A 22,722-nucleotide genomic window follows, 5' to 3' on the forward strand; every position below is an offset into this window, starting at 1 on the left:
ACAGCTCTTCAATAGAACCTTTTCACAGCAGCCATTTTGTGTTTCAGAGGCAGTGTAAAAACACAGGTGCAACCAAAACATTAATGACGGTTTCCAACTTCCATTCCATTTAGGTGTTCCAGTGCCGGGGGCCCTCGTGAATGTTTTGGTTGCACCTGTGTTTTTACGCTGCCTTTGAGACACAAAGTGTCTGCTGCGAAAAGGGTCCATCACACCAGACTCACACACACACACCTCACGAAAGAAAGACGACCGTGGCTGACGCAGCAGTAAAATCAATGCATCAATAAAGAAATAAAGAAATAAAGAGCCCCATTTCCTCAGATATAAATAGTTTTATTGTCGGAAAATAGATTTAGACCATATTTCTGCTGCCTGCAATTTGTGCTGCAGACGTTTCAGCAGGTCTGAGAAACAGCTCTCTGCTTGCAGTTCAAATCGAGTCGTGGAGAAAGCCCTGGAGTAAGACAGTACATTCTGTAATCACTGATGCTAATGCATTTATTAGTGGAGGATGTGATTTTCATGAGACGATAGTTTTGCTTTTGGATTACTACTCCATGATACTATGAAAGAGGAGCAGCCAGCTTGGATTCCTAAGCTAACCAATCCCTTTGAGAGAGCCAGCAGGGGATCATATAAATAGCGTTCACACACGGTGGTATACATTATTGAACCAAATCCAGTGCAGGGCAGTCCATTTCCACCCTCGTTCATCACTCAATTCTATGAATGAGTCAGCCGGTGGAGGACAGGTCAGCAGCCCTGTCAGGAGGAGAGCATGCCATTAAGATTACATGAAGCCCAGCCTCAGCCCTGTGTGTTTGTGTGTGTGTGTGTGTGTGTGTGAGAGAGAGAGAGAGAGAGAGAGAGAGAGAGAGTGTGTGTGTGTGTGTGTGTGTGTGTGTGTGTGTGTGTGTGTGTGTGTGTGAGAGAGAGAGATAGAGAGAGAGAGAGAGAGAGTGCCATTGCTTGTTTGCATGAATTTGAGAATGATATTGATGGACAAGAGATGGGATTTAGTGAGGGGGAGTGTTAGCCCCGCCCCTCATCCAGCTCACACCCCTCCCCCCCGCCCCTCCCATCCCTTCCCCTCGGTCCAAATTCACTGGTCAAGGCCATCCAATTGACACAGCCCAAGGGGAAAACACTGTGTCTAGGCAGGTAACAATAGGGCTGCTTAAGATAGTATAGAATCTATCAAATCTAAAATCTCAACCACACACACGCTGTAAGCTCCCAGCGAAGCAAACGAATGGGGATAACACAACATTTTACATAGTTACAGTACAAAGAAAGTGCAAATAATATTTTCCTTCATCCATCACCAAGGCTACATTCTACACTAGTCTTAATTAACACATCATCTTTATTTGATGTAGATGTAGCGATAAAGTACATTAAAAGCAGAATGACAATCACAGTAAACGGTCTCTCGTTCTCTGAGCTTTGCTTTGACTCAGCTTTGTAACAACATCCAAACACCCCGTCCATTGCTAGTGTATTTACTGGAGTGTAGCTATGGAGTGAGGATACGTTTCTTCTGATACATGGCACTGAGTTCATGGTTCCCTTTCTCAAGTGAAGCTGTCTCCTTCAGTATTACAGTCAGACCAATCTCCATAGGGAGTGCTTTTTTGTTCCATTATGGTTGCAGCACCCCCTAGTGGCAGCAGGCTCACAGTGGCATTGTCCCTGTTGTCAGACGGCACAGTTCCCCAGTGGGAACCACTGCTCCTTGTTGAGGCAGTTGTTCTCCAGCTTGACGTTGGTTGCAGCTACAAAGGTTTTCTTGCTCTTCACCGTCACTTCCAGCACCTTTCCTTGCAACAACGGGACATCACTGTACTCCAGCTGTGAAGAAGAATGAGATATTTTAGACTGATATTTAGACACAGTTAGCGCATGATGATTTAAAACACGATTTCAGACGGCAGCCCGTCTTTATTGTCACACGAACACACTACAACACATGCATGATGCGGCCACAACACACACTCATGCTGACGGTGGCCGGTGAAATATGTCCTCTGCATTTGACCCATCCAGGCTTGTCCTTTCCTCCAGGGGGCAGGCCAGGAGCAGTGGTCGCTATTTCTTTCCAGCGCCCGGGGACCTTCATTGGACCATCATTGGACCAACTTGGATGTTGTCGTCACTGGTCGGATGACGATCTTCTGCATGTTTTTTAGTGGGGGGTTATGTACGGAGGAACCCCCTGGGGGGTACGGGGAGAACATGCAAACTCCACACAGAAAGGCCCTTTCGACGAGATAGCCCACCCGGGCAGTGGGCACTGAAGATATGGGGGGGGGGGTCACAACTCCAGCGCCCACAGCGTCCCAGGTGGGAATCGAACCCAGGACCTTCGAGCTGTGAGGCGACAGCGCTTACCACTGCACCACCGTACCCCACTGTTACATTTACTGATGTAACAGTAAATTAAGTACATTATACTATTCAGTATCCGAGTTAAGCTCCATGCAACAAGTAGGCTTTGTTCCAACTTCCTATCACAACTGCAAAAGAGAACGCTTTTCTCAGTGAACGTTTGATCAGATCAGACTCAAACAGTGAGGGGAGCATTGGAAGGTTCTCAACTGTCTGGGACCCCGACTTTGATGAGGTTAATGACCAGTGACTGAGGTTGGGGGTGATGGATGGCTCGCCCAGCTGGTATCTCCTGGACCCCTTGCATGGGATCCCTTGTCCATTATCTCCTACAAGCACATACACACTTTGTATGGCTGGTAGGGCCACATTGTCATGTTAAATGTTCATGATGTATGTTTGTTTTTGTGTGTTTTTTGTGTTTTTGTGTTTTTTGTTTCCCCCTATGTTATGTACTTTCTTTTCCTGTGTCTGAGCCTATTTGTAAATTGGGGGAAAAAGAGTGAGGGGAACAGTGCAGCAAGCAGAGAGTATAATGTGAATATTACAGGATGTGAATATCTAGAAGTGGCAGAAAAGCCTGATGTGCAAAAGGAAAAGAACACCACACGCACATTGCATGGCGGTGTGTTTATCAGCAGAGACACTGCCCTCTGTCTGTATTTGGTCGGAACGTCGTTTTAGCAGTGTCGCCCCGCAACCAATAGCATCGCACAGAGCAGAGCAGCACAGCAGACTGCATCATTCAACCAGCGCTCTCTCTCTCTCTCTCTCTCGTTGTTGACCCGGGGGGAGGGGCCATGTGCACTGCGTTTACAAATGGCAAGCAGGGAAATGCATGAAACTTCTGCATAGTATACCTTTAATCTAACTAATGTGGAAGTCAGGTTGGGCCCATTTCTCTACCTATTGTTCAGAATCCCTCAACCTTGCATAAACCACAAAGCATGTTTATTGGTAGAAGGAAGGATTGAGGTTGTTGTACCAGTTCATTGAAGGTGGGGTTGACATTATTGCGCACCACCTTGGTCTTCCTCTTGGAGCGGTTGTGGGGGTCTGGCCTCAGACGTGTGACCACATAGGCATCAGGGTTGTTGCCATTGGCCAGCCTCTATTGAAAAAGTAAAAAAGACCAGGGAGGACCCATTGGGATTAATTCACTGTGCGTGCATTCCTCATTTTGTCATTGCAAAACAGTACTTAATGTGATCATCTCCAAGATTTCAGTTTTCTTCTCTTTGGCGACACCTATGGTGGTGAGCGGTAATTGCAGGTGCGATCCAAACAGTGTTCAGTGCATCATCTGTGTCACCACAGAGAGTCAGACACCAAGTTCATAAATGCTGCAATAGTGAAAATGCAAAGGCCTCCATCAATGGGCCATAGGCTCAATCAATTACCATTGTGTTAACTCAGTCTGCGATAAATAAAGCGACTTAACAGACATTTATTTATATGAAAATCTTTGAGATTATCACTGTTGCCATACATCAAGTGCCAATATAATCAGTGCCATGAAGGAGTGAAACAAACAAAAAAAAACTCACAATGTTCTTCAGGTGTTTCACCAAGACTGAAAGCTTACAGTCTGTGTAAGACATGGACAGCTGGATCTGAGGCCGTTCTGCAAGAGATGGGTTCACTAAGCACAGCAGTGCCAATCAATAACAGCATACATGTAAATGTAATGTCTCCAACTATTTATATGAGCCTTGAAGAAATAGCATAATATACTGTAGTCTTCTTGCAGAACTACATCTCTTTTCTCCATCAATTCAAGAAAAGGCAAATCTTTGATCATCATTTTTATACAGTCATCTCTTATTCAGGAGCAGAAGGTTACCTCTGGCCACACTGTCTCGGGCTGTGTTGGGGCCGTCCAGGAACAAGCTACACACAAATTCATTCTGCGGATGACAGAGTGGGACACGCTCGTCAGCCGTGGCCAGTTGTCAGAGATCATTCAGGGAAGATCAGCCATTGACAGAGAGTAATGGTAATGGTGGTAGAGACACTTACTCCCTTACATGGTCCCTCAAAGAGCTCCTTCAGGTACTTATTCAGCAAAGACATCTTCCTGCGTGGGGTGAACGACATCTTATACCATCTAGGGAATCTAGAGGAGAGGGAGGAGGTGAAGAGAGATGCAGTGAAGATATACAGTAGTGTGTGTGTGTGGGGGGGGGGGGGATCTATGTACCCCAGTATCATGGTAGAACATTGAGCGTTTTGTTACAATGCTCTGGCTACAATGGGAGTTGGATGTGCCAGTGTTCCATCACTCACTGTGGCAGTGTCGACTCGATGAAGTGTTTCTGCAGCTGCTTGTGGATGAGCTCAAACTGCCCAAATGTCTTCTCTATATTCAGATAGCCGTCATCAATGGACACCCTCAACTCATAGGTCTGCAAATCAAACCCAACCATTCATATCAATGGGTGACTTGGGATGGTGGCAGGATGACTTAATGAATAATAAATAAATAAACAAATAAATAATGAGGACATATATATATATATATATATATATATATATATATATATATATATATATATATATATATATATATATATATATATATATATATATATATGAATAATAAATAAATAAATAAATATATAAATAAATAATGAGGACATATATATATATATATATATATATATATATATATATATATATATATATATATATATATATATATATATATATATGAATAATAAATAAATAAACAAATAAATAATGAGGACATATACTGTATATATATATATATATATATATATATATATATATATATATATATATATATATATATATATATATATATATATATATATATATGGTATATTGGGATCAATAAAGGAGCAAATATTATACATATTGAGGTCTAGGTATGAATTGAGTTTGAGTGCATACCTCCGGCAAACTTTCTACAAAGTTTTGTGGTGTTACGTGAATCCGTTGGGAAGTTACGCGCCTTTTTGTGATTGGCCACGCCAATACCCACGCCCCCTTTTGGCCAATGGCCGTGGAAAGTTAATCAACTCTTCCTTGGCCCATGACAGAGGGAGCAGCTTTGCTTTATCGCATTGACGCCAATGTGGACGTGCTAAAAACTGTAGTTCCTCGAATGGCCACTTGAGGCTGGCTAAAAAAAAAAGTGAGTAAAACCCCATTCACCGCCATGTTAAAATGCCAGAGTTTACAGCAGAAATAAACATGTTTACAGCCTGGTTAAGAAAATGGTTTTGGTCATATCCAATTTCACCTTTCATGACATCTGTGCATGAATTAGAGTTCTGTGGTGTTACGTGGATCCATTTGGAAGTTAGGCACCTTTTTGTGACTGGCCACGCCCATTGCCACACCCCCTTTTGGCCAGTGGGCACGTAAAGTTAACCAGTTCTAAGTTGGCCATTAGTAAGCCTTTAGATAATCTTCCGTCCCAGGAGTAATTCAGAGTCCAATGTAACACCAGTAACACAGTTGACTTGATGACATAGTTAAATGTGTTTGCCAATAGCCATTCCAGCCTGTTACAAGCCCAATCTGAGTGAATAAGCAGATATCTCTGTGCTACAGTGACAGACAAGGTGATGCCTCCCTGCCTGCCAACAGACGGACAGTTTACCCTGACAACAGGGAGCCGACATGGATGCTTATCAAAGACGCGTGCAATACCACCAACAACCAGCAGTAATGCTGCTCACTCAACTCTGGGGAGTCTGGGAAGACCTTTCCCAACAATTCTGCTACCTGGGAGGCCCTGTCTGGCTGCCCGAGTCAACAGACAGCAGCCCCAACACACTGTGAGTGAGTGGTTCAGAAAGCAAAAGGTGTTATGGACCAACCTGACCATACGATAGGACTATGATATGGACCAACCTGACCATATCCTGTCCTCTAAATTTGCCCTCCTGCCGCTGGGACGGCGCTATCGGGCACCTCCCTGCAGAACAAACCCTTACTCCAAATCCTTCATTCCCTCAGCCATTCGGCTGCTGAATGCAGAGAAGTAGAAAACTGCACTGACTGTATGCATGTAGTATGTACTTGAACCAACAACACTGTGTATCCTAGCATTTGCACTTTTTCTGTATGCACATTTTTTATTTTTGATCTTATTTTACTTTTTTTTTTTTTTTATGTCTCTTTTAAAACCAATTGTTTACACATGCACCCTATGCACTTTACATGTGTACAAACAATGTTGCGTCTTGCACCCTTGTGGCTCAGATCCATGTATGCTGAAGGACACGAGGAACCAAAATGAACTTTACCTCGCTTTGATCACACTGAGCTTCTCTCTTATTTCCCTTCTTGTGTATGTATGTATTTTGTATCCTGTGATTTACTCTTGTTTATCTTCTTGTGTATGTATGTATTTTGTATCCTGTGATTTACTCTTGTTTATCTTCTTGTGTATGTATGTATTTTGTATCCTGTGATTTACTCTTGTTTATCTTCTTGTGTATGTATGTATTTTGTATCCTGTGATTTACTCTTGTTTATCTTCTTGTGTATGTATGTATTTTGTATCCTGTGATTTACTCTTGTTTATCTTCTTGTGTATGTATGTATTTTGTATCCTGTGATTTACTCTTGTTTATCTTCTTGTGTATGTATGTATTTTGTATCCTGTGATTTACTCTTGTTTATCTTCTTGTGTATGTATGTATTTTGTATCCTGTGATTTAGGACTGAGATACAATGTGTTTACCCGCAACGGTGATGAACTGTAGAAACTGAATTGCCCCTTGGGGATAAATAAAGTTTTCTCAACTCTCAACTCAACTCAACACTGTCAACAGACTACCATGGGATATATTGCTCTTAGAACCAATGTGAACTTGCTGGCATGAAAAGTTTGAACAACTCCCTCTCTCAGCTATGACAGAGAGCCTCAGATGTGTCTGTCAAAATCTCTCAGTGACATTTCATGGTAGAAATGAACTAAATATGTCAGTGAAGCATTGGTGCCAACTTTTCCAGACCAAACTAGCAGTACAAAGAGCAAGATGCAGCCTCACCACACCCTTGTCCACGGTGTATCTCTGGATGACTGCTTCCTGGATGTTGTTGTTGGGGGCGGGGTTGTGGGACTGGGTCAGTGGTCCTGGTTTTTTGCCTTGAGCTAGGATGTGTGTCAGGAAGTTAAACTTGACTGCAAAACAGTCCATGCTCTCCTTGATCTTCCTAGCTCATGACAGAAACAGACAAAATGATCTCAGGTTAATACAGCTGTGTAAACACGTCAATACGGGATGGTTTAAAGAAGACGTGTTGAAACGCATGTGATTGACACAGTACCTGGTAAAGTAAGAAGTGGCCTCCAGGTCTGAGTCGAGCGGTCTCAAGTTGTTCTGGACATACTGCAAATCATGGATGTCCTTCATCTCTGGCAAGCCTGCACCTAGCATCTGGAAACCACACACACACACACACACACACACACACACACACACACACACACACACACACACACACACACACACACACACACACACACACACACACACACACACACACACACACACACACATATATATATAAACCACATACATGTGCAGTTTTTGCACGCATGTAAAGGTATTGTATTATGCGATAGTACTGTATCTATTACAGGGTTCCCACTGGTCCTTGAAATCCTTGAAAGTTTGTGAATTTGAGGGGGGGAGATCAAGGCCACGAAAGTTTTTGAAAATAGACAAAGACAGCTCTTCAACTCGTAAATAAGTCTCTGTCCCTATCGCTCAACTTATAATACAATATAACAATACAACGATATAACCATATAGTCTGTCATCACTGTAACACGGCAACGTTGAGAAGTGTCCACATATTTCAAGCCTCTATCTTTTTAATTGTAGTCTGTGAGCTTCTGTAGAGCCTGATAGTTCTCATTATAAAAATGCTCAGTTGTAACAGTAATTAACCGTGATCCGTGTCTTAAACTATTGAGTCATGGTCTTACCAGCTGCATCATGCTGAGGACCAACGCAGTGCGCCGCCTGATGACGTTGTACGCCTCACAGCAGAGCTCCACGAAGCGATGCAAGCGCTGAGGCTTCTTACCTCCACCTGTGATGAAGTGCTGCATCTCCTTTGAGAAGACGAATGGTGTTCGGTCCCTGCCGGTGCAGAGAGAGACAGGATGTCTTCTTGTTCATTCACAGCATTCTCTTGGCCTTTTTTTTTTTATACTTTTCTTGATAAAGTAAGTACATTTTATTTGACAATTTAAAACACATAACACTGCTTCCACAAAGACAGTTATTACATACATTTAAAAGCTGTCACAATAAAGCCACAGGCTTACTCTGTGCTTCAGTGAGTTTCAGCGATGCTGGATGTTTATTCCATTCAATTGCAGCAGAGCAGAGTATAAACATGTATTTTTACCCATAGAACTCTTGAATCTAAAAAGTCTAAAGTCCATTGAGCTGCCTCTAGTACAATAGCATAGTTGTGGATGAAGCCAGTGATGGGCAAGCTACTTGGAAAATGTAGTAAGCTAAGCTATCAGTTACTCTCGATTAAATATAGCTAAACTACATTGAAGCTATCCCCAGAGAAATGTAGCAAGCTAAGCTACGAGCAACATGGCAAAAGCAGCTTGCTACATCAAAGCTACTTTTTTTTGTCAAAGAACAAGTTTCCACCAAACAAATAGGCACTTGTTGTCCGTCATAATGGAACTGGAAGTGCTTTATTGGCTACACAGGCACACTTGACATGCAATGTCTCCTCCTGTGTAATCCAAACCCCAGCAGAAATCTCCACTGCGTGCTTTGCTCATGGATTTTCTCTGGCAAGTAGCTTGTAGCTTTTGCGGGAAGCTACAAGCTACTTGGGTCTATAAATAGCTTAGCTACTGAAAAAGCTACTTGGTTAAAAAGTAGTGAAGCTACCACCAAGCTACTGAGAAATGTAGTTAAGCTATGTAGCTTCGCTACTTGTAGCAAGCTACTGCCCAACACTGGATGAAGCGATTTAAATAGTTGGTAAAGAAAAAAAAAAACATTGCATGGATGCAACTGGGACGTATCCTCAGTGATGTACCCTGGGGTCATAGGATGTTTTGGGTCTCCCAACATCATACACCCTCGCCCAGGTGACCCAGCCGGGGCTGGCCAAGCCCCAACTTACGTCCCAGTAGCTACCCACGGTCAGCCATCTAGGAAGGGTCGAAGGTGGTCACGTGGTCAGGGCCACTCAATCCGCTGCTCCGGAACTACTCTGCCGGGACCGGGGGGGGGGAGGGTCTGGTACGTAGAGGGACCGGGCTCTGTGGGTTGCCACCCGGCCGGGCTCCTCCCTCGTCTCACCAGGTCTAGGACCTGTGCGCTGCACCAGACTCCCCCGCTCCAAACATCTCATTCCGAGGTGATGGTATCTTAGTGGACACCATGCAGTACCAGTACTTGGTGGCACTGCAGACTCCACTTGCGGCTTGAATGGCCCTCCTAAAAGGCCTCTCGTGGATTGTTGGGCTTCTTCCTCACGGAAGACGCAGGCTGGGGCGCTAACCCATACTGCTCCCGGGTGCCGTCCCTGTTCCGGCTGTCAACTGACTCTCCAGTAGTCACTAGTCTTTCCTGGTTGTCACATAGTCTATTCCTATGAGTCACTGGCTAAGCCAGGCTAACTTATAAAGAAAGAAAACATTGCATGGATGCAACTGGGACGTATCCTCAGAGATGTACCCTGGGGTCATAACATGGACATATATTTGGGAACCTCATTATGTACAATTGTATGGATAAGTCCCAGTCCCAGCTGATGTCTATGCTACTCAAACAAACCATTACTACTTTAGTGCCGACTTGCCTTTTGATGTTTGCAAACTTCTGTGCATTGCCCATAATTTTGCCAAAGTCGATGTGGAACATGTGTCCACTATGCTTCAGCATGATGTTGTCATTGTGGCGGTCACAGATGCCCAGGATGAAGGTGGCCACGCACCAACCTGCACACGAGTGGAGGAAGTTCATCACAGCCTGCACATAGGAGAATATCACACACAACGCAACAAAGATATTTAAACGTCAGCCCATTGACAACAAAAGTAAACATTGAAGTCTATGGTCAGTTACGATGGTAAGAAGACATCATAGATGATTTATATGGCATGGGCCTAACCTTCTCATAGTCCTCCTCGGTTTTGTTCCACATGTGGAACCATTTCTCCAGGGTGTCCTCACGAAGAGGCCCACCCAGACCCCACTCCTGCTGGATCTTCCCCAGGGTAACCGCTTCTGGGACCACTTCCACCAGGCCTGACAACCACATAGTTAAGCATAAGCAGAAATACATACATGTACATAGAAATCATTTCGAATACTATGAGAAACTTCATAAGCAAGGCAACTATTCGTGCACATTCAAAAACACAAACAAGCATCCAACTGACCCTGGTCTCTGCCTGTGGAGAGACACCTGTAGGTGACCATGCGCATGTCCAGCCCCTCCTCCAGCCACACCCTGTCCATCACACGGACTATCTGCAGGATCAGCATGTCCTGACGCAAGTTATCTCCTGTCTGCACAGCAGCACATAAAACCATGTCACATCCAACTGGATCATCAACTGGCTACCAGATAGCTTACGATCGCAATGTGACTGACAAGGAAGCTTCAGAGAGCAGCAGGGTGTCCTAGTTTCTAGAGAGAGAACATCCTTTAGGCAGATCTAAGCTCCTACATGTCTGCAAGCCAGAGATGCTCACAAGTCATTTTTTGCAAGTCCAAGTCAAGTCTCAAGTCTTTGGTCACAAGTCCAAGTCAATTCTCAAGTCTTTGAGGGGCAAGTCCAAGTCAAGTCCCAAGTCTTTGGTCACAAGTCCAAGTCAAGTCTCAAGTCTTTGGTCACAAGTCCAAGTCAAGTCTCAAGTCTTTGAGGGGCAAGTCCAAATGAGTGTTCTATCTGCTCTATGCCATCCAATCTGCTTAGAACACTGCATAGCTAAAACTAAGGGATTCAAAGCATTGTATTATCCTCATGCACTCCTTATCTATTAGAATACAGTAGCAGCAATGATTAGAGATGACATTAGTAGACATGTCATGCATGGAAAAAAAAAAAAAAAAAAAAAGGATTGTTCACAAGTCCCAAACCTTCAAGTCCAAGTCAAGTCTCATGTCTTTGAGGACAAGTCTCAAGTCAGTGTGTGTGTGTGACTTAATTGCGACTCAAGTCCAAGTCTCAAGTCTCAAGTCCAAAAAGTCCCCATCTCTGCTGCAAGCATCACATTATGCTGAACCTTGCAGATGACACTGATGTTCCTGGCCAGGGGGTCGCTGGAGATGAATGAGATTCCCAGAGGAGCAGCGTTGGAGTTGTAGAATCGACAGGCCTGGAGGCGACATCACAAAGGAATGGATGAAACATTTGATCATGTCTTCTCAGACCAGAGTGATGCACACAGACACCGACATCAGAGGACAAGCACAGTGAATTCACTGTGCAAATGTATACTTACATCCACATCCACTGCCTGCACATGGACTGCAGGGTCCAAAGGCAGACGGCAACTCATCCCATCTTTGAAGAAGGCATCGACCTTCCACTTTTCTCTCTTCAAAACACCCTGCAGTCAACACAGCATGACAGTTGGGGCTATTGTGATACAATACACATTACTCGCACAGTAATAATAAGTCAATGAAGCGTGATTTCTATTCGCACATAGGATAAGCAATAACCACGCCCTGTGGCGCCGGGATTGGCCAGGAGCAAGGCTTTTGTCTTCTTCTTTTGACAGCTGGAATCTCCCACACCACAAACACTGCACGGCACGCAGCCCAGCGATTTCATGAACCAACTGAATAGCTCTTGAGAATGCACAGCGATTTCGAGAGCGGACATTGAGAGCGGACATTGAAATGAATTATCGTCACCTACCTTCCTTAGCATAGTAATAATAATAATAAGCATAATAATTGTAATCTACACAATGTTGTACACAATCTACAAAAACATGCAATAATATAAACGGTGTTGTGTTCACGTTCATAGCTCATATAATATAATGTATCATATCGTTAATTTCAAGCTCAATTCTTACCCAGAGAAAAGGCACAGCACTGAAAATGTAACAAGCAATAGTTTTTTAAACATCTTTATTTTAAAAGATGAAAAACCCCAGGTGCTTTAGTCCCAAGCTTCAATGCTCCTGGCCAATCCCGGCGCCACAGGGCGTGGTTATTGCTTATCCTATGTGCGAATAGAAATCATGCGTCAATGAATGAACGAGTAGATAAATGGGTAGAGGACCTTGCGCCGGGTCTTGTCCGCGGTGCGAACCTTCTCAGCCACCTGCGTGAGGAGGGCGACGAGGCGGCTCTCCTGCTCCAGCTCTTGCCTCAGTGCGCGGCCACAGCAGTGCCTCAAGGCAGCCTGCACCTTACTGAACCAGCTCTGGTAGTGGGCATCATCCTGGGCGTCCACCAGCAGCCTATACCAGCAGGTTGGCAAGAAGCACGCAAAACGACAATAAAGGACAAAGACGTATGTTTAGGTGAAAAATGAAAACCACACACAAAACCACCGAAAAGGATTGACGCATTTTCGATAAAACAATGTCACTCCCTGGTGAATGCTCGGTGTTAGTCTTACGATAGTCAATGACAATATTGACAAGAGTTTCACGTTCACCCCAGCTACCATTATGTGGAATTATGGATCAACTTTTTAAAATGAAAGATATTTTACTTTGCAATGAATCAACATCATCAGAAATAGTAGTTGTAATTTGAACTCCAATGCAATTTTCCCTCAGTTTGAAATATGAGCTAAACTGCTCACCAGTAAAGTTGCTGGGCGATCCGTATACTCCTCAAGGATCTGTCCAACAGCATCATCACCAGAGGTCCATCTAACTCCCACTCACTCTTCAGAGCCTGCAGGACAGGACCATGAATCAAACCACGAGGGATCTACAGAGTGTGCTGCCTATTCTAACTGCTGACTTACGTCTGTGTAAATGTACTAAATGTAGTAGATCAAAATGTGGTTAAATGTCTTGACTAAGGTCTTGTACTGAAATATTCACCTTACAGATCAAGTTAGGATACAGTGGAGGTGAATACTGAGTGTATCTATTTGGCCCTGCAGAGTGTGTCAGCAGGTGGCATTCTTTACCTGGACTAACTGTGGCAGAAACTCCTCCAGTTTTCCATCTGGTATCTGCTCAAAGTACTGCACTGCTGCTCTGCGCACGGTCAGGTCATGAAAACTGGATGACAAAGCATAATGACATCGACCAAACATCCTTTACTACATTATGGAAACTTTGAGTCACATCTGAGCCTTTTGACATGCGTATGATATGATTACACTTTATTATGATTTTGTGTAATGAAATTAGACCAAGAATGGAACATTCAAATACATTCGTAAACTACCTGTAAGAGATTTAGCACTAGCAGAATGGACAGGAGACTGCTAGCCATGAGCTAGTGGGGTTGGGGGCTGTGATATTCCCTACCTTGCATAATGTATTGATATACTGTATATCACACCAGACCATATGATACACATGTCCAACAACAACTTGTTTGTATCTGATTTTGAACCAAGATACAGTTCATGAAAGCAGCAAAAAAGCATGTACGTTTGCTGGTCCTATACAGCAGCTGGACTAGTAAACAGTTTAAACTCTCTATATCTAGTTCCTGAAGCTAGAATGTCTTTTTGTTTTTATTTATTTTCTTTACTTGTATGACGTTTAATTAAAAAAATGATATGGTTTAAGATTACCTATGTACAAATTGGAGGAGCAGAGGTGTGGGTGTTGGTGTTGTTGTTTTGTTGTTGGTGCTGTTTTGTCTATGTATTGTAAAGATAACAAATTGTAAATAAAAACACTTTGAAAAAAAAAAAAAAAAACTCTCTATATCTTCTGCATCTGAACCCTAGCCAGCCCACCTGTCACTGAGCAGAAAGAGAGCCTCCTCAGGTAGATGGATGGGCCAGTGTTCTACGATAGTGTAGATCTCTGTCAGGTCCTCAGGCTGCCACCGGGGGGCTCCACCCAGCAGCAGGTGGAGGAGGGTGCTTCCCTTGTCACTGCAGTGGCGCTTACTCCACAGGAAAGCCTTCTCATTCTCTGACAGACTGGGGAAGAAGAGCAACTTGTCAGGGGGGGGTGTCATCAGGGACATAAAGGTCCCTGCAGGGGGGGTGTCATCAGGGACATAAAGGTCCCTGCAGGGGGGTGTCATCAGGGACATAAAGGTCCCTGCAGGGGGGTGTCATCAGGGATATAAAGGTCCCTGCAGGGGGGTGTCATCAGGGACATAAAGGTCCCTGCAGGGGGGTGTCATCAGGGACATAAAGGTCCCTGCAGGGGGGTGTCATCAGGGACATAAAAGTCCCTGCAGGGGGGTGTCATCAGGGACATAAAGGTCCCTGCAGGGGGGTGTCATCAGGGACATAAAGGTCCCTGCAGGGGGGTGTCATCAGGGACATAAAGGTCCCTGCAGGGGGGTGTCATCAGGGACATAAAAGTCCCTGCAGGGGGGTGTCATCAGGGACATAAAGGTCCCTGCAGGGGGGTGTCATCAGGGACATAAAAGGGGTGGTTGGGTGACAATCTCCCAAGTAGAAATGAGAAGGAGATTATTTCCAAAACCTGAAATCCTGAAAACAAACAAATACATTGACATTTTTTGCCCACCACATTATATCATGGAAGTGAACACAATCAAACAAAATAAAATAGTATATGAGTATATAATAAATCCATAATAACAACATAACAGTTCATTGCAGATGTTTTGGAGTGTCATGGGTGTTAGTGGTTTTATTCTACTCACAAACAGAGGCAATGCTTCTTAGAGACGTCTGACATTTTCTTTTGCAATTCCTCACAAGGACGAGTGAACATGGCCGACCCGGGGAGTGCAATGGGCCTCTGATACTTCCATTCAAACTGATCCTGGAACTCCAGCTGGGACAAGACATAGAGCCATCAATGATTTCCAAACCATGTAATGGGGTGTTGGTTATAGTTTTTAGCCAATAGGGGGCAGAGTTATCCCAATGCTACTGACCTGCAGTATGAGCCCAGTGGCTTGCTTATGGCTGTCGAATAGGGCAGGGGAGGGAGGAGCCGGTGGCTCCCCCAGCACGGACATACTGAGCAGCACAGCACCACTCACCAGAGTCCTGCAACACAAACAGTTTACACACAGCCTGTGGAGTTGATCTAACAACAGACTTTATGACATGCTTTACAGGAAGGCATAAAAACAAGAACCGTAAAACATTTAATGAGCAGACAAAACTAAGAAGCACATTAAAAGAAGAATAATAAGATGCGCAAAATGAAACAAAAGGTAAACACAAGAAATAACAGATCAAAAACAACTACATATAAGCAAGACTGCAAGTGCATGCTAACAATTTGATTTTAAACAAATGATTTTAAAGTTGATACTGACTCAAAACTACAGTATGTATCTCTGTTGTATACTGTATCACTTTTTTAACAGTGATAAAAGGGACATTGCAAATGAGCTTAGGTTATAGATGTTATGGTGTCTCTGTCCCTATTCAAATAAACAGTGTCTTGGCTGAGGGACAGTCTGTCAGGAGGGCCTGCCTGCCACATAGGTAGCTAGTTAGTCTGTAATGCAACTAGGGGCCAGATGAGCTGAGCTTAATCAGTAAATTCGCCATCAATTTTCATCAATTCAACTTAATACAGCTGGTAGCCTAACCGCTGGAGACTGGAGAGATGGTAAAACTGTAGTGTATATGGTCAGTTTGTTTGTTAAAAGCACGGATGACCTCGAAATCTGTGGAGGATGAAATTACTTGAATTTTGATTAAAAAATAATAATTTAATCATAGTTTTTTTTTATTGTTTCCTTTGTAAATCTGAGCAATCAGGGCACAACAGCCCAGGCCATAAGTATTGGCAACATGTACAAAGCACACAAAGACGAAGGAGAAAGAAAAAGGTGAAAAAAAACAACAACAGAGAAGTGCCATACAAATACAAGTGGTCATCATCAATATATACTATAGATAGTGCACTTTACTATCTGTATACCCGTGTACCCACAGGTACACAGGCAAGCACGCGCGCATGCACACACACACGCCAAAATATGCATGTAGAGACATAGTGTAGCTACTCTCCTCTCTCCACATAGCGGACTTTAGCGTCTGTCACATCGATCTAGCCCCGTGTTGACACAAACGGGTCTCACAAATATTGGATGTCTCTACCAGGAGAACATTCTGCAATCCTTTGAGAGTTTAAAGGATCAGTTTAACTGACAGAATAACGACTTTCCGGAGATATCTCCAACTCAGAGATTGTTTATTTTGTGTTGGCAGACTTGGATCCAGACTCCCCCTACAATCGGATATAGATGACCAAATTAAAACTGTATACGACTTGCCACCTACAGCAAGTGTAATTTATAGTTATCTTCTATCTATGCAAATATAGTGTAAGCACAGGAGGGCTGAAGACAGTGTGGGGAAGGGAGTTACTTTCGATGACAACGAATGGAGTACATTAGTAGAGCAGAAGCTACTACCGATGAGATCAAAACTGATTCAATATAAAATATTCAATAGAATTTGGTGATGGGCTTGATGCCATCCGGCCTATGCTGGAGATGCAATTCCAACCTAGGTGACATTGTGCATTATGTTTTGCAATTGCCCATCTTTGGTCACTTTTTGGCAAAAGTTTATGGAGAATATCAGCAACAATGTATATATATATGTCTGTATATGTATTTTTTTTTTTCCTTCTCTCTTTTTCTGTGTCTGAGCCTGTTTGTGTGTGTGTGTGTGTGTGTGTGTGTGTGTGTGTGTGTGTGTGTGTGTGTGTGTGTGTGTGTGTGTGTGTGTGTGTGTGTGTGTGTGTATATATATATATATATATATATATATATATATATGTATCTCTCTCTCTCTCATACCATTAAAACAAAAGGTATATGAATGTATAATGCAGGCTGGAGAGGTGTGTTGTGGAGAGCATACACCTGTACTCTACCTGTTGCTGTAAAGAGGCAGCACAGCCCAGCCTAACAGCTCACTGCTCTTCCCCCGCTTAGAGCCCAGGAGGCGAAACGTCAGCATGCACTCATATGGCAGCTGATTCACTGGCACAGGGAACACCATCCTAACATCACACAGATACAACAAGCACATACATGAGAGACCGCACACGATCTAAGCTATCCATTCGTACCCATAGCTAGTCGGGAAGGGGGTTAAATACCGCTCCAAAGTTAGACTAAATTTTGGCGAGGGAAAAACTGACATGGCCATTTTCAAAGGGGTCCCTTGACCTCTCACCTCAAGATATCTGGATGAGAATGGGTTCTTCTAGGGATACCCACAAGTCTCCTCTTTATAGACATGCCCACTTTATGCTAATCCCATGCAGTGTTGGGCAAAAACCATGCTTTTCTTTTTTGCATACTGCATATATGTGTTATTTTTGCCTATTCTATTTAAATATTTCTGCATACTAGCGTCCCTAAACAGTCTTGAATTGCCTAAATTGGATGTGTAAGGAAAGCTGAGACGCTTGTGGATTCAATGACCCCAACTGTACTCATGTGTGATGATGTTTAGTCCCCATAGCAGCTATTTCATTGTAGTGAGACCATTTTTAGAAACTTGACCTCACTGTATAAAATGACCTATTGTGTCCTCTAGGATAATCACAGGCTCATGAAACTGCACAAACACAAACTAGAGACCTAGGGCATTCAGAGAATGTATGGTTTTGCTAGGTGTATTGACAATAAGGGAATCGCAGAAAAATCTCATTCTCCAAATGTTTTTTTTTTTTTATACTAAATCACAGCATGAATTCTTCTATGGTGTTCCTCAAGGTCGGTGTCTTAATGTGGTATTTTGGAGAGATTTCTTTTAACCATTTTTATCAATTCTCGGTGGTCAGAAGTGGTTAAATCTTGCACCAAATCTGTGTAACAAATGAAAATTATGAAAACAACAACAAAACATGGTATTATTTTGTTCTACTTGGGGGGGGGGGGGGGGGTAATAGTATCTAAAACACTTTGGAGGATTTGGGCCTGTAGCCTACTTATTGTGTAGGTGTTTGTATCAGATGGCGCTCTTACATTCGGTTGCACTGGATCTTGTTGCCAAGCGACAAGGCGCTGCTGATGTTCTCAGAAACCCCGGCCTCACAGACCTTCTTCCCTCCGTACGTCAACACACAGGAAATGGAGAAGTAATCAAAACTAAAAATGACAGAGAGAGAGAGAGAGAGAGAGAGAGCGAGAGAGAGAGAGAGAGAGAGAGAGAGAGAGAGAGAGAGAGAGAGAGAGAGAGAGAGAGAGAGAGAGAGAGAGAGAGAGCGCAAAAATATTGTAGTGCTCTTCAAAAACCTTTGTTCAGTTTGTGTGTGTGTGTGTGTGTGTGTGTGTGTGTGTCTGTGTATGCCTGCATATACAATATGTATGAAAGGTGTGTCTGTGTGTGTGTGTGTGTGTGTGTGTGTGTGTGTGTCTGTGTGTGTGTGTGTGTGTGTGTGTGTGTGTCTGTGTGTGTGTGTGTGTGTGTGTGTGTGTGTGTCTGTGTGTGTGTGTGTGTGTGTGTGTCTGTGTATGTGTATGCCTGCATATACAATATGTATGAAAGGTGTGTGTGTGTGTGTGTGTGTGTGTGTGTGTGTGTGTGTGTGTGTGTGTGTGTGTGTGTGTCTCTGTGTCTGTGTATGCCTGCATATACAATATGTATGAAAGGTGTGTCTGTGTGTGTGTGTGTGTGTGTGTGTGTGTGTGTGTGTCTGTGTGTGTCTGTGTGTGTGTGTGATGTGTGTGTGTGTGTGTGTGTGTGTGTGTGTCTCTGTGTCTGTGTATGCCTGCATATACAATATGTATGAAAGGTGTGTCTGTGTGTGTGTGCATACTTGCTGATCCAGCCGGGCCGTAGTTTGTAGAGAGCAGCGATGTTGAATTGTAGGATGTCATAGTTGTGCTCGACGTCACGGGTCTGGAGGTTATGGAAGAGCTCCTGACCTCTGAAGTCCGACTGGAAGTTGTCAAAGAAGACCTGCAGTAGTTTGATCAGCGCCTGGTGGAGCATGAGCATGGCTAGGAGGACACAGAGATTCAATGTCATCAGTCAATCCAAGTGTTCGTAGTTGTAGTTTATTGTACAATCAAGCATTATTTGTATTTCTTAATGTTGTTTTGATTGTTGGCACTGTTGATTCCATTTATTTGTTTTCTCCACTCTGTATTTATTTGTAGATACTACTACTACTGCTACATTGTTATTGTACTGTGTTGTCTATTCTGGATAATACTGCAGTGCAGCCATTATGCTTCAATTCTACTGTTTGTACTTCTGCCTTTTTTCAGTTTTTTCCCCCAGTTGTTTTTGTGTGTCCCCCTTTCCCTCATATGGTGTTGTTGACGTGTTTGTCTTGTGTGTTCATTCTAGAAAAGAGATGGTGTCTGTACGATCATAGTTTACAGGTTTGCGGATATTGCTGTGGCTCGATCGCCATTCTCATAAAAAAAAAGTGTTTAATCCGCACAGCAGCAGTAAACAGATGCGTTTCAGCCTGTGTCTTTCCTCAGAGTTTCCTCCTACACTGAGGAAAGACACAGGCTGAAACACGTCTGTTTACTGCTGCTGTGCCGATTCAAAACGTGGGAACTCGGGACTCACAAGGACTCACAGTCATTCATTACATCAGCATTTGGACTACAAATTCTGTCTTTTTTTTTTTTTTTGGCTAACATTTTACTTATTTTGTTTGTTTTAATCTCTGTACTGTGATGTCCTTATGTGTGTGTGTGTGTGTGTGTGTGTGTGTGTGTGTGTGTGTGTGTGTGTGTGTGTGTGTGTGTGTGTGTGTGTGTGTGTGCGCGCGCGTGTGTGTCTGTGTGCGTGTTCTGATTTATGTTTTTAAGCTATGATTTTTTTTGCCTCTAAGATATTTGGGGGGATGCCTCTTGTCAAGCCCCTTGAGGGCTTTTTGGAATCTCCTTGTATGTTTTCTTTTATTTAAACTGCATTTGATGGTGTCTTTGTATGGCGATTATTTTAATATGTGCTAAATAAATACAAATACATATACAAATACAAATACAGAAAATAATATTTCTTAATACAGTGGAACAGAAATTGGTATGTTTTGAACTTTTTGTCTGTCCAACAACTTGCTGTTTCCAGACTTTCTAGACAATGTCCATCTCTGATGTAATGGTGCAGTCACAGTACAGGAAGCACGGACTGGAAAGAACTTCCTATGAATGCAATCTGAGGAATGTATTGAAGCGTGGGGCTTTGTTTCACTGCAGCAGAATTGGCAAGAAAATGCTGAATGATGTAAATGCTGAATGATGTAAATGCTATGCAGCCGTATTGGGCCACATTGAACACAATTCGGCCTTGTGATGCAGGGCTCTGTTACAGTGACACTTACTCACCAGTCTCACACTCGCACATCTCATGGTGACTCTGAAAGAAAAGATAAGGAAACAAAGCTTTGTACTGTTGCTCACTGGAATGTGGAGGCTTTTTGGCACAGTACATTTTTGTGGCGCAGTATCACAAAACATTGTAGCTTAAAGCCGAATTCAAAAGGATGTAAGAACTAAAACAGGACATAAAAGGACATTTGGATCATTTGTACCCCTTTGTCCCCATGAACGCACCATGACTATGTGGAATCTCATACCAGCGTTATGGGGTTGACTCTGTTGAGCTTGCCAATGGCCTCCTCCAGCTCTTTAGACGAGAGTCCACACAGAAGACTGGAGATGGTGCGAACCTCGTCCACCAGCACGTTCACATTCATCCCACTCTAGAGACATGGAGAGATCAGACCCAGGTGAGGGAAGAGACATGGAGAGATCAGACCCAGGTGAGGGAAGAGACATGGAGAGATCAGACCCAGGTGAGGGAAGAGACATGGAGAGATCAGACCCAGGTGAGGGAAGAGACATGGAGAGATCAGACCCAGGTGAGGGAAGAGACATGGAGAGATCAGACCCAGGTGAGGGAAGAGACATGGAGAGATCAGACCCAGGTGAGGGAAGAGACATGGACAGATCAGACCCAGGTGAGGGAAGAGACATGGAGAGATCAGACCCAGGTGAGGGAAGAGACATGGAGAGATCAGACCCAGGTGAGGGAAGAGACATGGACAGATCAGACCCAGGTGAGGGAAGAGACATGGACAGATCAGACCCAGGTGAGGGAAGAGACATGGACAGATCAGACCCAGGTGAGGGAAGAGACATGGAGAGATCAGACCCAGGTGAGGGAAGAGACATGGACAGATCAGACCCAGGTGAGGGAAGAGACATGGAGAGATCAGACCCAGGTGAGGGAAGAGACATGGAGAGATCAGACCCAGGTGAGGGAAGAGACATGGACAGATCAGACCCAGGTGAGGGAAGAGACATGGACAGATCAGACCCAGGTGAGGGAAGAGACATGGACAGATCAGACCCAGGTGAGGGAAGAGACATGGAGAGATCAGACCCAGGTGAGGGAAGAGACATGGAGAGATCAGACCCAGGTGAGGGAAGAGACATGGACAGATCAGACCCAGGTGAGGGAAGAGACATGGACAGATCAGACCCAGGTGAGGGAAGAGACATGGAGAGATCAGACCCAGGTGAGGGAAGAGACATGGACAGATCAGACCCAGGTGAGGGAAGAGACATGGACAGATCAGACCCAGGTGAGGGAAGAGACATGGACAGATCAGACCCAGGTGAGGGAAGAGACATGGAGAGATCAGACCCAGGTGAGGGAAGAGACATGGAGAGATCAGACCCAGGTGAGGGAAGAGACATGGAGAGATCAGACCCAGGTGAGGGAAAGCATTAGAAAGTCAGTTTAGAATACTTTTCTCTCACAACTTATTGACTAAACTGTAATTGGTAACACCTTATTTGGATCGTCCAGTGTTGATTCCTAACAATGAGGTCATAAAAGTAGATACTGTATCTTGAGTACATTTCATCACTCAACTCAATAGTCATTTTAATGACACATGAGAATCACTTCATAGGCAGTTGTTGTTGGGTATCAACAGTGGACTATGCAAATAAAGTGTGACCTAAAACCCTGATATTCCACGCAGCTTCAAACAAATGCTCAAAACTACTCTCAGATACTTGATAAATGTCCCGCTGGTTATGAAGGCTCAGAGGCTATGAAGGCTCAGTGGTTATGAAGGCTCAGTGGTTATGAAGGCTCAGTGGTTATGAAGGCTCAGTGGTTATGAAGGCTCAGTGGCTATGAAGGCTCAGTGGTTATGAAGGCTCAGTGGTTATGAAGGCTCAGTGGTTATGAAGGCT

The 22,722-nt window shown here is 43.8% G+C and overlaps 1 protein-coding gene across 3 annotated transcripts in view; it reads right to left on the bottom strand.

Annotated features, from left to right (window-relative positions):
• Nucleotides 1-1,118: 1,118 nt before the first annotated feature.
• Nucleotides 1,119-22,722, bottom strand: part of pik3c2g (phosphatidylinositol-4-phosphate 3-kinase catalytic subunit type 2 gamma) — a 30,151-nt gene continuing 8,547 nt past the window's right edge. The window contains exons 9-33 of one of the 3 annotated variants that reach the window (XM_083662917.1): nt 21,090-21,215; nt 20,839-20,869; nt 19,308-19,491; nt 18,514-18,636; nt 17,412-17,540; nt 15,445-15,559; nt 15,208-15,341; nt 14,318-14,506; nt 13,532-13,625; nt 13,196-13,290; nt 12,665-12,845; nt 11,871-11,978; nt 11,652-11,744; nt 10,802-10,931; nt 10,531-10,667; nt 10,219-10,388; nt 8,363-8,519; nt 7,699-7,808; nt 7,419-7,584; nt 4,678-4,796; nt 4,411-4,507; nt 4,235-4,298; nt 3,939-4,015; nt 3,377-3,502; nt 1,119-1,854 (exon numbers count right to left, since the gene is read on the bottom strand). In XM_083662917.1, the coding sequence (XP_083519043.1) occupies nt 1,702-1,854; nt 3,377-3,502; nt 3,939-4,015; nt 4,235-4,298; nt 4,411-4,507; nt 4,678-4,796; nt 7,419-7,584; nt 7,699-7,808; nt 8,363-8,519; nt 10,219-10,388; nt 10,531-10,667; nt 10,802-10,931; nt 11,652-11,744; nt 11,871-11,978; nt 12,665-12,845; nt 13,196-13,290; nt 13,532-13,625; nt 14,318-14,506; nt 15,208-15,341; nt 15,445-15,559; nt 17,412-17,540; nt 18,514-18,636; nt 19,308-19,491; nt 20,839-20,869; nt 21,090-21,215 (3,108 nt within the window). In that variant the 3' untranslated portion in view covers nt 1,119-1,701. Of the gene's footprint in view, nt 1,855-3,376; nt 3,503-3,938; nt 4,034-4,234; nt 4,299-4,410; nt 4,508-4,677; nt 4,797-7,418; nt 7,585-7,698; nt 7,809-8,362; nt 8,520-10,218; nt 10,389-10,530; nt 10,668-10,801; nt 10,932-11,651; nt 11,745-11,870; nt 11,979-12,664; nt 12,846-13,195; nt 13,291-13,531; nt 13,626-14,317; nt 14,507-15,207; nt 15,342-15,444; nt 15,560-17,411; nt 17,541-18,513; nt 18,637-19,307; nt 19,492-20,838; nt 20,870-21,089; nt 21,216-22,722 lie in introns of those variants that run through there. The other 2 variants (XM_083662916.1, XR_014553870.1) reach the window with 2 other exon arrangements.

This window comes from Poromitra crassiceps (genome assembly GCF_964638095.1).
Source record: "Poromitra crassiceps genome assembly, chromosome: 30".
NCBI classification, from domain to species: Eukaryota; Metazoa; Chordata; class Actinopteri; order Beryciformes; family Melamphaidae; genus Poromitra; species Poromitra crassiceps.